Source organism: Aquarana catesbeiana, linkage group LG01 (assembly GCF_042186555.1).
Source record: "Aquarana catesbeiana isolate 2022-GZ linkage group LG01, ASM4218655v1, whole genome shotgun sequence".
Classification (NCBI taxonomy): Eukaryota; Metazoa; Chordata; class Amphibia; order Anura; family Ranidae; genus Aquarana; species Aquarana catesbeiana.
The window spans coordinates 946558799-946574943 of NC_133324.1; the positions used below are offsets into that span (position 1 = coordinate 946558799).

General features: G+C 48.5%; 1 protein-coding gene across 9 annotated transcripts in view; it reads left to right on the plus strand.

The window, feature by feature from the left end:
* The window catches only part of LOC141121275 (von Willebrand factor A domain-containing protein 5A-like), a 169088-nt gene that overhangs the window by 115535 nt on the left and 37408 nt on the right, over positions 1–16145 (plus strand). For 6 of the 9 annotated variants that reach the window (XM_073611073.1, XM_073611072.1, XM_073611076.1 and 3 more), the window contains one exon: positions 10937–10993. The exons of the other annotated variants lie outside the window; for them this stretch is intronic. In XM_073611073.1, the coding sequence (XP_073467174.1) occupies positions 10937–10993 (57 nt within the window). The remainder of the gene's footprint in view (positions 1–10936; positions 10994–16145) is intronic. 9 annotated transcript variants of the gene reach the window in all.

The following is a 16145-nucleotide window of genomic DNA, read 5'->3' on the forward strand; positions in this document are numbered from 1 at the left end:
GTTTACATCACATGATCAGCTGTCATTGGCTGACAGCTGATAACGTGGTAAGGGGCCGGGATTGGGCAGCGCATGCATGGGAGGTCATTTATTGACGCCCTCCCAGCAATTAAGGCCCACGCTGTAGTCATCATTCGGCTATAGCGCAGGCAGGAGGTGGTTAAAACATATTATAAGACAAGGTAATCCACTGACATTAGTACAAAACAAACAAGCATAAAAACCGAAACCAGAAGTGCGCCACAACTTGCATGTCACCGGCCGTATCTGTCGTCACCACCTGTGGTCACTGACACGTTTTGTCCCTCCCACGGGATGTTATCAAAGGATATCCTTGCACAATATACTTGGGTTGAACAGAGTTCGGGCGATAAGCCAGGTGTTATCGGTTCTCAAACTTGGCAGATGCACTCAGGCTCTAATCACGTGCTTCTAAAAAAAAAAAAAAAAACCCATTGAGATCCATGCGTCCGGCACCCTGCATGTAGATTAGGGGCGGGGTGCATGGATTGGGGGGGCGGCGCCTTGTATGGACGAGCCGCTGCTGTTCATTTGTTTTTCATTCGGTTCATTCGTTATGATCGCAATTCGCAAATTCCGAAATTTGCAAATTCCGAAATGTGCAAATTTGTCAATTCCAAAATTCGAAAGAATGAAAATCCGAAAATTCTAAATAACTAACTAATAACTAGCTATTAAATTATAGGTATTGGAATTTCCTTTCAAATTTGTCTGTTAGTGAACGTAACAAATAAAAATTTATCTGAAGATACGAATCATCCAAAATAAAGAATGCCGCATCTAAACAAATGGAGTGGAACACATTAATAATAATAATAAAAAGTTTGTATTATTGTTATTTATTATTAATTTGTTATGTTCCATTCGTTTAGATGCGGCATTCATTATTTCGGATAATTCGTAACTTCGGATATATTTGTATTTGTTACGTTCACTAACAGACAAATTTGAAAGGAAATTCCAATACCTATAATTTAATAGTTGATTATTATTTCAGATTTTCGGAATTTTGAATTTAGGAATTTACAAATATTCTAATTTACGAACATTTGGAAAAATTTGTTAAATGGGTTGTAAAGGTTTGTGTTTGTTTTTTAATTTTTTTTTTTTAAATATAATAAACATGGTATACTTACCTCCTCTGTGCAAGGGTTTTGCACAGAGCAGCCCCGATCCTCCTCTTCTGGGGTCCCTCAGCGGTGCTCCTTGCTCCTTCCCGCATCAAGTGCCCCCACGGAGACCCGCTTACCAAGGGCGCACTCGTGCAGGCGCGCTCCCGAGTCCTGCTGCTGCATCCATTGATACAGACAGTGGGACTCGGGCCCCGCCCCCCAGGCATTGGAGCCAACAGGGAGTGCGGGACAACCTGTCTGCATGACCTCCAAAGACCCAGGCATCCAAAAAAAAAAAAAAAAAAAAAAAAACACGACATGGACTACTGTAGATCAAGGTCAACAGTACGAACCAGTGGCCATGGCTGCGCCCTAGACAGCAGTGCACCCTAAGTGGCTGCCTAGTTCGCCTAGAGGTAGCTCCAGCCCTGTAAAAGGGTGTCAGGTGCCATGGGGCAGTGAGACTAATACCCCTTTCCCATACAGCCCTCATATTGGCTCGGCTGGAACCAAAAAACTCCATTTACAATATGTCACTAGAAAGATCTTCTCACCCTCTCCCTAACCTCTGATAAGCGATGCACCCATCCAACAGATACAGGGAAATCTCAACTTTGACTTCTCTTGAGGCTCTCTGCATGTCACATGACCTAGCGAGGAAAGTCGGGGACCGGAGACTTTCCCTGTACACTGATGAGCAGGTGCATCACTTATCAGGGGTGTAAATGAAGTTGGGCAAATGTGAGAAGATCTTCCTCTTAACATATTCCAGCTGATCTGAGGTCTGCATGGGGAAGAGTACATTTAACAGCAGAGACCTAAAGGTAAGGTTGGTCAGCATGTGAGTTGAAGACTGGTGTGGAGATGGGTGGGGTGCTGCCTGGTACCATCCCTATTGAGGTTCTGGAAGAAGTGACCTGGATTTGGTGGTGGCGGACAGTGCAAGGAGAGTCAGCAATGGGGGACCAATGTCCAGGGAGTTGAGTGCTGTATTCGGCTTGTGGGGGACAGGGGTGAAAAGAAAAATGGAAGATCCCCGTGGGGTTTTTTAACAGCAATTATAAATCAAATAAAGTTTTTATTCAAAATGATTAATTTTATTTGAAAAAAGGCTCTGGACATACTATACAAGACACAAGTTTAAAAACATGAGCTCCAGTTTACATAATGCATAACGCAGCAAAGTGAGGTAACAGATCAGACAGTAATTTTGGTGTCATGTAAACATTATTATGAAGGTTATGCATACAACAATGCCACCTTAAAACATTGATTGAAGTTATACTATCCAATGACAGAGAAAACCCCAATGCATTTCAACCTTACTGGGTCATGGTCTTCCTCAGGGGGTTCATAATAGCTCTGCAGTTGCATCAGAGAAAAAGGATCAAAGTATTAGTACTATAAATTAGGTCTTCTATAGGAAATTGGAGATAGTGTTTTAAATAGTTACCCTCTATGTCATGCATTGGTTTATCCGGAGATTTCTTTCTGGGATGAACATAAGACAAAAGTATCTATATCAATATTTCTCAATAACTATGTTACCAAAAATGCAAAATGTGACAAAAATGGTGAGGGTGCAGGGTAAAAAAAGAGGGGAAATTTTTTTTAAAAGGTTAGTGCGAGCATGCGCTGTGAAAAGAAAAATCCTAAAGGTTTAGAGTGCTGAAAAGTGAGTGAAGTATGGCAAGCATGGTAAAACTATCAAACAGTGTTGAAGTACTGCAGAGTAAGGATGAGCTCCGGCGTGTTTGCATGGCGCACGTGCCGAGCCCGCCAGGAAGTCGGCACGGCGCAGCGCTAATCATAAGCAGTGAGACATTTCCCGGTGTGTGGCTGCAGAGATCGGGAAATGTCTCACTGCTTGTGATTAGCGCTGCACCATGCCGACTTCCTGGCGGGCTCGGCACGTGCACCATGCGAACGCGCCAGAGCTCATCCTTACTGCAGAGTTGTGAAAAGATACCACAGAACTTATTACCTGATTAAAAAGGTTGGACATATGAACATAAAAGTGCATACCATTTGATCACAATAAGGACCTATACCCGGAAGAAAAATCATATAAAATGAAAAAAGGGGAAGTTTTATAAATAGGTTTGTAATCCTGCAGCCTATTGTTGTTATGTCTCCTTAACTCACAGGTTTGTGTGTTGTCATGCTCTCATTGCGGATCAACTGAGTGATTCCAGCAAGGAGCATCTCTAATTATATTTCCTGGGTAAAGGGGTAATTGCTAACAGGTGTTTTTTAAAACTCTCCAGCCCATCCCTCCTGGGTGAAGGGGTAATTGCTGACAGGTGTTTTTTTAAATCTCTGCAGCCCATCCCTCAGAAGGGGGCCGTGGGAGACGTAATGCCTCCCTGTTGTGGCCCCCTCGGCGTTCCGATAAGCCAGTGCTCCGGATGCCTCCGTCACCTTCGACGTAATGCCGTGACTGGAGACGCGGTGTACGCATGCGCAAAGGAGACATGCCCGGACAGGGGTTGGCCAGCAGGGATTACAGGTATCATGGGACAATGTGCAGAGTAAGGTGGATTGGTTGAGGAGTATTGTATGGTGTCCTTTATAAATGTTCTGGTACAGTATTTGTGCAATATAGCAGAACTTTTGTGAACGAGGAAGAACATTGTTCAATGGAAAAGGAAAAGCTATTTCTCTTTCATTCAGTGACAGACACAGGGCTCCATTATTCAGAATCATACCGTCCCCTACAGGAGTAGGACACTACGCCTATGGTCAGTCCTAGGTGGTACACACCCCCCTTTCTGCTATAGGCCTTCAGTTTTTTTCTGCCTAATTAGGAGTAAGAACCTAGTTCCCTGCCGGGATCTTTAGTCCTGGGAATTTTTTTGTTTGTTAATTTCTTTTTTCCTGGATTTTTCTCCGGTGAGATCTACAATTAACTGCCGGGCTGGGTGACTGGCTGGACACTAAAATCCAGTTGTCTCCCCAGTCTGGGCAGCAAGCGCGTGCAGACCGCAGTTAGGTCGGCCGCGACACTGGAAGGAGGCTGGCCCTCCGCAGCGTTCCTCATGGCCGGCAGCCCCCCACTTCGGTGGAGAGGGGACCTGTCTGGGAGCGTTACCCACACGCTTCGCTGGATCGGTAAGTACGGGGCCCCCTTCTCTTCTACCCTGGACATGGTGTGGGGTGCGGGTATTCCCTGGGTTCTCCTCCACCCCCTCCCTCCCTTCCCGAGTGAGGCCCAGGCTTCTGGCATAGGTGCTTTTGGGACACACTGTCCCCCCTTCCACCCTTGGGGTTGCTACTGGGGGGGTATCCCTTGGGCCCACCTGCTGCAGTGGTTAGGCCTGGGAGGCGGGTGACCAGATGTCCCGCGTAATTTAGGCAGCGTCTTTGGGGCCTACCGACCAGGCACTGGTTAGGCAGCCCCAGGGTGGGCGGTGGAGGCTGCCACTTTGTTTTTGGGTGTCCGCCCTCCGTTCAGCGGCTCGGATTGGTCCGGTCCCCCCCGCGGGCCACACACTTGTGGCAGGCGGCCGAAAATTTAGGCAGCGACAGCTTTTGCGGCCTGCTAGGTCTCGTGGCCAACGCTCTGAGGGCGATCTCGTTTTGGGGGTCCTTTAGGTGGGCCCGGCATGGGTGCTCCTGGCGCTCCCTATGAGGGTCCCCAGTGGTGCCTCGTGTGGCCATCATCCGTCGGTGCCCCCTGTGCGGGGCCTCGGTCAGTGTCCCCTATGTGGGGCCTCGGTCGGCGCCCCCTGTGAGGGGCCTCGGTCTGTGCCCCACTGTGAGAGGCCTCAGTCTGTGCCCCACTGTGAGAGGCCTCAGTCTGTGCCCCACTGTGAGAGGCCTCGGTCTGTGCCCCCTGTGAGGGGCTTTGGTCTGTGCCCCCTGTGAGGGATTTTGGTCTGTGCCCTCTGTGAGGGATTTTGGTCTGTGCCCTCTGTGAGGGGCCTCTGTCTGTGCCCCCTGTGAGGAGCCTCGGTCTGTGCCCCCTGTGAGGAGCCTCGGTCTGTGCCCCCTGTGCGGGGCATCCGACATCCTCTGTGCGGAGCCTCGGTCGACATCCCCTGTGCGGGCCTCGGGCGGTGGGGGTCTCAGTTGGTGGCCCCCTCCCTGAGTTTTTTGTGGTGGTGCTTAGGCATATAGCATAGTAAATGTCCCCCCGCCTTCCTCTGTCTCAAACGATCCTATATCTGGCTCTGCTGCCACGGACATGGTCTTCCTTGTGGGGTTGGTGGCGACGCTACCTGTCCTGTCAAGGAGTGAGGATGATTCCTCCATAACTGCAGTGGTGCACAAAAGGCGCTGTTGTCGCACTTATTACATCTGTGCAGGAAACTTTCAAGATGGGGGATGCAGCAGTAGCTGCGGCGGAGGGCTGGTTCCCTTTTGGCACCCATAAGCCGCCTTGCGTGGCGAAAGCATTACCTTCTCCCTCTTATTTTGCCAAATTTGTCCATGAAGATTGGGAGTGTCCAAAGTGCCCTTTGTGCTTCCAAAAATGCTTGCTGTGAGGTACCCCTTTGAGGGGTCCCTCCTTCAGAAGTGGACTGTTCCACCAGTAGTGGACCCCCTGTCTCTAGGCTGCTCAAGGCAACCATGATTCCAATAGAGGAATCTCTGGCTTCTAAAGATCCAGCTGACATATCTAGAGGGGGAGCAGAATCCCCCTGCCTTTGCTGCATTGGCGGACCTGTTGGTCTAGGCGCTGCAGTTTGTCTGCTATACCTTTTGGCCGTAGTTCCCCTGATTGCTGAGCTCTCTGTTTCCACAGTGGTGCTTAGACATGTATTGTGGGGGCTACCCTGGATGACATCATTATGGGTCTTGATTTTGTCTGGATAGTTTTCCGGCCTTGTTCCCCAAAAAGTTTTTTGCTACCAAAGAGTGTGATTGTCCCGGTTTCCGAGTCGGGAACAGTTTCAGGGGTTTTATTCAAACTTGTTCACAGTCCAAAAGATGTAGAGCATTGTATGTCCAGTTCTGGACCTCAAGGCCCTGACCTGCCTTGTGTGGGTACAGAAGTTCAGGATGGAGTCTGTCCAAACGGCGGTGGCACCCCTTCATCATGGGGACTTTCTGGCTTCTATCGACATCATGAATGCTTACTTACGCATTCCATTATGTGCCTGACTCCAGCACTTCCTCCACTTTGCTGTGGGCGCTGAGCATTATCAGTGCGTGGTGTTGCCTTTTGGTCTTGCCACCACCACTCAGGTGTTCATGAGGTGTTGGCCCCAGATCTGGCGTGGTTATGTCAGTGGGGGTTTGAGGTCCACGATCTTCTTCTGCGAGTCCTCGACTACCCTGAAGGGCAACCTAGCTCCTATACAGACCTTGATAGATTCAGTTGGCTTCTATACTATTTGAAGTCAGCTTTGGACCCTTCCAGAACATTGGATTATCTGAGCCTGACCCGGGCTTCAGCTATGGCCAGAGTGTTTTTTCTTCTGGACAAACTCCACAAGTTGCATGCTGCGTTTTTCATTTACTGTTGTCCGGTAGGTGGGCCTCCCTGCGGACCTGCATGTGGGTGTTGGGTCTGATGACATCTACCTTCTTGAGGCGATTCCATTTGCACAGTTCCATACAAGCTCCCTTCAGGGAGATCCTGGCATAAATGGGACAAGTTCCCAAGGTCTCTGGACAATCAGATTCGGCTGAGCCAGGAAACCAGAGGTTCCCTGGTCTGGTGGCTTCGCTCTCTGGTTCTTTGACTGGGTACATCCTTTCTCCCCTTGTATTGAACAGGGTGACCACCAATGCCAGTCTGCATGGTGGGGAGATGTCCTGGGACTGAGTTTTGGGTCATTGGACGCTGTTGGAATCCGGACTACCGAGCAATATCCTGGAACTCCGAATGATCAGACTATCGACTTCGGGGGCTCCCGGTACGATCCAGTTGGACAATGCAATGGTGGTGGCTTATGTCAATCACCGGCCCTCTCCGACGTACGCATTCCAGGAGTGGAATACTGACAGTCGGATGCCTCAGTCGGCTAGGTTTGGACCGCAGGGTTGGCCATTCACCGGGCCATGTTTCATTGGATATGTCTCCAATGGGGCACTACTGAGGTAGATCTGTTTGCGTCCTGGCTCAACAGGATGTTACCAAGGTTTCTGGCAAGGTCACACGATCCTCTGGTGGGTACCTCAATCGCTCTGGTGGCCCATGGGGCCAGTAACATTTGCTCTACGTCTTTCCTCCTCTCCAGCTTCTGCTGTGGCTTTTGCGCAGGATCATGGCCGTGGGGATTCTGGTCATTCTGTTGGCTCTGGATGGGTCCTGTCAATCTGGGTACGCCAACCGGGTGTGCCTGGTCATCGACATTCCTTGTCGACTGCCTCTCAGGGAGGATCTACTGTCCCAAGGGCCGTTCTTCCATCCTGCTTTAGAGTCTCTGGTTTTACAGCCTGGCTGTGATGAGCCAGTTGCTGCAGTTCCGATGCTGCTGATGGCTAGGGAGTCTACCTCTAGGAGGTTCTACCTCCGGATGTGGAAAGCGCATATATCCTGGTGTGAGTCACCGGGCATTCATTCTCGTTCTTTCTCGGTGGCTTTGATTCTGACCTCCCTTCACAGGGGGTTGAGCAGGAATGGGTCTCGAGTACCATCAAGGGCCATGTGTCAGCCTGAGTGGTCTTCTTCAGCATTCCCTGGTCTCATACTCCCTGGTGTGTACCTTTTTATTCAAGGGGTTCGACGTCTGTTTCCACGGGTGCGGTCTCTTCTACCAATGTGGGAACTTGGTGATTTCCGTTCTCCAGAAGCCTCTCTCTCTAAATATTCTGGAGATTCCACTGCTTACTCTCTCAGAAGGTGGCCTCTTGGAGGCTATCACCTCTGCTTGCAGGGTGTCGGAAATGGCGGTATCTTGTTGTACACCTTACCCAGAGTTACACTAGGTTAAGGTGGTTCTTCACCCCTCTCCATTGTTCCTTCCTCGGAATTCCATTTGAATAAGGACATTGTGTTGCCTTCCTTGTGTCCATGGTCAACACATCCTAAGGAATTTGCGTTATCTGCCCTGGATGTGGTTGGGGGGATTCAGGTGTATTTGGCAGCCACTGAGTCTTTTTGGAGGTCAGACTCACAGTGATCACGGACGGGCCAAGAAAGAAGCTGTCTGCTTCTTCTGCGATCATTTCTGGATTGATCAGACAGATGATGACTCTGGCCTATTCTCTCGGGGATCAGGTTCCTCTTTTCACTGTTACGGCATATTCTTCTCGGCGATTAGTGCTTTTTGGGCCTTCTGTCATCAGGCGTCTGTTGCGCAAGTTTGCAAACTGGCCGCTGGTTGTCGGTGTTCACTTTCGCAAAGTTCTACGAAGTGGATGTGTTAGCATCTGTGGATGCCTCATTTGGCCACAAGGTTTTACAGGCTATTGTTTAGAGGGTCTATTCCCTCTTGAAGGGGTATTGTTCAGGTTGGGCTCCAGCTTGTTCTGTGTTGAGCTCCTGTTACCTGGTTGGCTCTAGTGTTAGCCTTGGGATTTTTCATTGTCCCACCCCTCATGTTTGGCACTGCTTTGGGACATCCCTATGGTTCTGAATAATGGAGCACTGTGTCTGTCAATGAACGAAAGAGAAAATGAGATTATTGACCATAAAATCCATCTCTGAGTTCATTGACAGACACAGCACCCACCCCTCTAAGGAGTTTTAATACTTCTGACACCGCTTGTTACTAAACTGAAGGCCTATAGCAGAGAGAGGGGTGTATACCACCTAGGACTGCCCATAGGCGTAGCCAAGTCTTTTTTTATGCCTAGTGTCCTACTGTAGGGGGTGGTATAACCCTATGGTTCTGAATGATGGAGCGCTGTGTCTGTCAATGAACTCAGAGAAATGGATTTTACGGTAAGTCAAAAATCCCATTATTAACCACTTCCCACCCAAGGTACATCATAGGACATCTTGGACTTTGAGTGGGGATGAATGATAGGTACAGCTATAGACATTATCCAGATATCTTTTTTTGGCTGGTGATTCTCTTCCTCGTAAGAACAATCACAGTGGCATTTCAGCCACTTGATCGTTCTTACAGGCGGTGGGAGGGGACGTCCCCTACCGCCGCCTCTGGTGCTTCTCCGTGCTCACATAGACCCCACATCTCTCCATAAAGAGGACCTGTCATGCACTATTCCTATTACAAAGGATGTTTGAATTCCTTGTACAAGGAATAAAAGTGATAAAGGTTTTTTTTTTTAAAGAGAAAGTGTAAAAACAAAAAAATAAAAGTAAAATAAAGAATAAAAAATAAATAAAAAAAATGTAAACCACCCCCAACCCCCCATGCTCACGCACAGAAGCGACAGCATACGTAAGTCGTGCCCATATATGTAAACGATGTTCAAATCGCACATGTGAGGTATTTTCGTGTGCGTTAGAGTGAGAGCAATAATTCTAGCCCAAGACCTCCTCTGTAACTCTAAACAGGTAAAAAAAATTAAAGAGCTGCCTATGGAGATTTTTAACTACCAAAGTTTGGTGCCATTCCACACAGCACAATTTTAAAGCGTGACATGTTATCTATACTCAGCGTTACATCATCTTTCACATTATACAAAACAATTGGGCTAACTTCACAGTTTTTTTTTATTAATTCATGAAACAGTTTTTTTCCCCAAAAAAATGCATTTGAAAAATCGCAGCGCAAATACCGTGTGACATAAAAAGCTGCAATGACCGCCATTTTATTCCCTGGAGTCTCTGCTAAAATATATATATGTTTGGGGGTTCTGAGTAATTTTCTAGGAAAAAAAATGAGGATTTTTACATGTAGGAGAGAAGTGTCAGAATTAGCTCGGACTGGAAGTGGTTAGACATATAATGCCCAAGGGCTGTGCCCCACCAGAACATCTGTGTCATTAAATATTTCAAATGTTATCTCCGGCTTTGTTATTGTGACAGTTGGCTTTGGGCTGCTTATCGGGTCTATCAGATAGGCAGCTCAATGGCCAACTGAAGGAACGTGCACAACAGACTGACAGTGCTGCTCCTTATTACAAGGCAGTGGCTAAGTGCTAAATGTTGTCAACCTGCAACAGGAAGTGCTGTAAATAGTGTAACAGATTCACAAAAAAGGAATTGCTTTGATAGAAAAATATACAGTGAGGATGATGCCAAACCTACTGAAAAATAGATTTTGGATTTACTTATACTTTAATTGAATTTCCTTCTTGATAAAGCCTTTCTTTAATATACAGATGAAGGGTCACCTAAGAGAAGTGTACAACCAGGTAAGAGATTGTACACTGCAGGGGGACTAGTCACATGTTCTTGAAGTTGGCATCATTGCACGGGGTGCCCTGTGATATTTCCAACCTAAAAAACCTTTTATTGGCAGAATTTTGAGAATCCCTTCATGAGCAAAAGACAGATGGCTGATTCTTATTTATAAAAAGTCACAGGCCAAGAGCCGCTGCAGGCGCAGCACAAGCGGAAGGCCTACATGACTGGGGTTTGACTAGCTAGGCTGTAGTAAGGTAGGGGTTAAACAAAATGTGTGGAAAAGGGGAAAATAATAGGTCTTACCTCAATGGGGGAGGCAGGGTTGGGTCAAGGTGTCCTGTTGATTAGACTAGGCATTTAACCCCATTCCAAACCGTTATGGCAGATTTTAGAATTGGCAGCTAATGGTCATGAATGAATGATTTGGGGGGCCTCTCAAAAGATCAATAGCTGTCTCGTCTCCAGGACATGTGACATTGGGAAATTTATCGGGTACAATATATAGGAAAAAAGTAGGGAAATCTGTCAGAGATTGAAAGTAAAAAGGCAAAATAAAAATACTCATTTTAGTTTTCTTTCTGTTCTGTTTTAGGATCATGTATGCCTCAGACATCAGTTTTGATGGGTTCCGCTGACATGGCTTGGGATGGTAGGAACAGTCATCCTTATTTTCCAGTCATGTTTAAAGTGTATGTCAAGCAATAAAAAATATCTCTGCATTACATGTACATGTCCCCAGGTTTTGTCCCTATAAATGCTTCCAGTACAGAAAAATACCAGTTGATCTGCCAGAAATCCAATGAGTTTAACTTCCTGTTTTGGGCGGACAACACTGAAATTCACAGTCAGGCCTCCCCTTGTTCTGTCTTGCTGAACAACAGATCTTCACCCATCCATGCCCAGATGCATACATTAATTTCCTTCCAAGTAAAACAATACCATTGCCTCTACTCCCAAGAGCCTGCCCCCACAATGTATAGGGAAATGTAGATCTGGGGGGTTGTCTCAGGGCTGGGACAAGGGGTGGGCAGGAGGGGTGGCTGCCCCAGGTGTAGTGAAGTAAGGGGACAAAGAATAAACACAGGGTGGTTGACCTATTCCACGGTATGTAGTAACAGTGGGGGAGGGGGGGCGAAGTTTCAGATCCTTGCTCTGGACGACCCTGTCCCGGTACTGGTGTGTCTGCAACAATAGGAACTGAGCTGCCTTTGCAAGAAATGAACAAGTCTGGTGTCAGTGTCACAGAGAATAATTATAGTTATTCTAAAGGCTGAACTTTTTTTACCTTTAGGCATTCTATGCATGAAGGTAAAAAAAAGTCTGTGTGCAGCGCCCCCCATCCTTATCTAAGCTCCCTCTGATCCAGCAATATTCACGAGAGCCTCGGCTGTCCCAGGTCTCTCCCTCCTCATTGGCTGAGCCAATGGGCTCCTGCTGCTGTCAATCACAGCCAGTGAGCCAATGAGGAGAGAGCGGTGTGGGAGGACGGGGCCGAGCTGAGGCTCTATGTGTTTTATTAACGCATAGAGCGACGGCTCGGGAGCAAGCATATAGCGGTGCCCCCAGAGCAAGCAGCTTTCTCTGGGGGCACTGCTTGAGGGGGAGGAGCCAGGAGCACAGGTGGGGGACCTGAAAAGAAGAGGATCAGGTCTGCTCTGTGCAAAACCATTACACAGAGCAGGTAAGTATAACGTGTTTGTTGTATTTAAAAAAAATAGAATCTTTAATACCACTTTAAAGCTGTTTTTTCACAAAGTTAAAAGAAAAATATGAATGTTGGGACCTGCCCTAGAATGGAAGTGGGGTTGAATTTTGGAAATGCTTGGAGATAACCTTTAACTGCTTGCCGACCGCCGCACACAGATGTACGCCGGCAGAAGGGCACAGGCCACCTTTCAAGCGTGCGCTGCATGCCGCAGAAGCGTCCCCGCGGGTCCCGAGAACTCGATGTTCTCTGGCGGCCCGCGATTGTGGTGTGCAGAGGTAGAATGGGGAGATGCCTATGTAAACAAGGCATTTCCCCGTTCTGCCTTGTGTAATGACAGAGATTTACTGCTCCCTGTGATCGAGAGTGGTGATCACTGTCATATCAGTGGTAGCTCCCCCCCCATGGTTAGAATCACTCCCTAGGACACACTTAAACCCTTCAGCACCCCCTAGTGGTTAACCCCTTCCCTGCCAGTGTCATTTACACAGTAATCAGTGCATTTTTTTTTTCACGGTTAAAGCAGAGCGCCGCCGACATTTTTTTTTTTTTTAAAAGTCAGCAGCTACAAATACAGCAGCTGCTGACTTTTAAAACATGGACACTTACCTGTCCAGGGCGCCCGCAATGTCGGCACCCGAGGCCGAACCATCTCTCCGTCCTCGGGTGCTGGCGCCTCCATCTTCGGTAAGGAAATCAGGAAGTGAAGCCGTGCGGCTTCACCTCCCGGTTCCCTACTGCGCATGCGCGAGTCGCGCAGCGCAATACGGATGGTCCCTGCTGTCTCTGGGACCCGTGTGTTTCCCAGCAGGCAGCGGGGAGGGAGCAGGAAGTGGCGTAAATAGCCGCAGATTCTGCGGCTATCTATTCCGGAAGTGGGTACAGATACCTGTAATATACAGGTATCTGTACCCCACTCCCCCCTGAAAGGTGCCAACTGTGTCACCGGAGGGGGGGGAGGAACCTGATGAGTGGAAGTTCCACTTTTGGGTGGAACTCCACTTTAACATTTAAGTTTATTGTAAAAAAGTCAAGTATGATACAACACTCAGGTCATTGATATATGGTACAAATCTGCAGTGGTAGATATACATTTCCTTACAATTAAACAATTAAGGAGTAGTCTAGAAACCATATAGATAACAGTTAATTTTAACTATATAGAGATATGGTAGCATTCCAGCAGTAATCTCAAGAACTCATTTAGGTATAGTCAATGTATCTAGTAGCATAGAAAGAGTGTACGGACATGGAAAAAGGGAGCGGAGGGGGGGGAGGGGAGGGGGGGGGGGGGGGGGGGACAACCACCCATCACAGGCAGAGGCACACAGACTTCTCAAGCCGTCCACGGTAGCTATATACCATCTAACTTTTTGGGACATTTCCTATTAAGATATGTCAGTCATTCTATACAATGGCAGGGCCTCATTTATGGAAAATTCCCAAAGTGTCATTGGTGGAGATAAGGGGGAATTCCACTTGAGTAGCATAACTCTCTTTGAATAATACAGCAGGTAAGAAACCAAAAGCTTAGTGTAGCGAGGTGTCTGGTCATCCTCCTGAATCCCCAGTAGGGCTAGTTCAAGGGACACCGCCAAGGACAATTGAAGGTGCTCATTAACTCATTAATAGCTTCTAAGACAGCCGCCCAGAACTGCGCCACCTTGTGGCAGCTCCAAAACGTGGAAATATGTGCCAATTTCAATCCAGCATCTACCACACAGGGAATCTCTCTGGGGAAACAGTCTGTGCAATCTTTGTGCAGTATAATATACCCTGTGTAAAAACTTGGTTTGTATCAATCTTTCTCTGGAGGATATAACCAACCCCAAACTATCCTCAAAGCAGTCATTCCAATCGTCTCTTTCCAAGTTGGGAATGTCATTTTTCCATGCCTCCCAGAGCCTCTCCAACTTGGGAGACTCCAGGCTAAGCAACGATATATAGAGAGAGTAGAGAGGGGCTTGGACATAGATTCCTGGGCCAAGAGTTCCTCTATGGGGTCCATGATTACAGCGATATGTCCAGGGAACTGAGCCCTAGCTGCATGGCGTACAGTAGGTGACCGCGATATTGTGTCAATCTCACCGCTGTTCGCTCATCGGGAAAGGAAAAATTTGTTTTTTACTTTCCCAATGAGCACCAAGCATTGCTGACAGGTGTTTGGTATGAATCATAAGTGGGAACGCCACGCCGAATTTTAAATTAAAAACCGTCATCGGTTCCCCTCCAGGAGCATACCAGGCCCTTAGGTCTGGTATGGATTTTAAGGGGAACCCCCCACCCCAAAGCACCTTGTCCCCATGTTGATAAAGACAAGGGCCTCTTTCCGACAACCTTGGCCATTGGTTGTCGGGGTCTGCGGGCGGGGGGCTTATCGGAATCCGGGAGCCTCCTTTAATAAGGGGACCCCCAGATCCCGGCCCCCCACTCTATGTGAATGAGTATGGGGTACATCGTACCCCTACCCATTCACCTGGGGGGAAAAAGTGGCAATAAAAAAAAACACTCTACACAGGTTTTTAAAGTAATTTATTAGGCAGTTCTTCTTCTGACTTTGGGGATCTACTTCCAACTTCTCCGCTCTCTCCAACCTCTTCTCCCGGTGTCAGGTTCTTCTCCCACTCTCCGGCCTCTTCTCCCGCGCTCCTCCGCTATCTTCTGCTCTTTTGCAAGCGGTAGCCCGGTCTTCTCCGTCATCTTGTTCCCTCTTCTCTTCTTCCGATGTTGACACAACGCTCTCTCCCGATGTAATGCCGGGTGCGAGGTGCATGACGACTTATATAGGCATGGGGCTTTGTTACCGGGTGACCGGGACTGTGACACCATAAGGGGCGTGGTCACTGGATGACATCACCCGGTAACCACGCCCCATGCCTATATAAGTCGTTGCACACCTCGCACACGGCATTACAGCGGGAGAGAGCGTCGTGTAAACATCGAAAAAAGAGAAAACGGAACAAGACGATGGAGAAGACCGGGCCACCGCTAGCAAAAGAGCGGCAAAAGAGCAGAAAATAGCGGAGGAGCCCGGCAGAAGAACCAGAGAGCTGGAAAAGAACTGGACACCAGGAGAAGAGGCCGGAGAGCGGGAGAAGAGGACGGAGAGCGGGAGAAGAACTGGACACCAGGAGAAGAGGTCAGAGAGAGCGGAGAAGTCGGAAGAAGACCCCCGAAGTCAGAAGAAGACCCCCGGAGCTGCCTAATAAGTTACTTTAAAAACCAGTGTAGTGTGTTTTTTATTGACACATTTTTTTTCCCCCAGGTGAATGGGTAGGGGTACGATGTACCCCATACTCGTTCACATAGAGTGGGGGGCCGGGATCTGGGGGCCCCCTTATTAAAGGGTGCTCCCGGATTCCGATAAGCCCCCCGCCCGCAGACCCCGACAACCAATGGCCAGGGTTGTCGGGAAGAGGCCCTTGTTCTCATCAACATGGGGACAAGGTGCTTTAGGGTGGGGGTTCCCCTTAAAATCACCCAGTAACCACGCCCCATGCCTATACAAGTCGTCGCGCACCTCGCACATGGCATTACATCGGGAGAGAGCGTTGTGTCAACATCGAAAGAAGAGAAGAGGGAACAAGACGATGGAGAAGACCGGGCCACTGCTAGCAAAAGAGCAGAAGATAGCGGAGGAGCCCGGCAGAAGAACCGGAGAGCGGGAGAAGAGGCTGAAGAGCGGGAGAAGAACCGGACACCAGGAGAAGAGGTCGGAGAGGGTGGAGAAGTTGGAAGAAGACCCCCGAAGACAGAAGAAGACCCCCAGAGCTGCCCAATAAATTACTTTAAAAACCTGTGTAGTGTGTTTTTTTATTGACACTTTTTTTCCCCCAGGTGAATGGGTAGGGATACGATGTACCCCATACTCATTCACATAGGGTGGGAGGCGGGGATCTGGGGGCCCCCTTATTAAAGGGGGCTCCCGGATTCCGATAAGTCCCCCGCCTGCAGACCCCGACAACCAACAGCCAGGGTTGACGGGAAGAGGCCCTTGTCCTCATCAACATGGGGACAAGGTGCTTTGTGGTGATGGGGCCGCAGGGCGCCCCCCTTCCCCAAAGCACCCCCCCATGTTGAGGGCATGCGGCCTGGT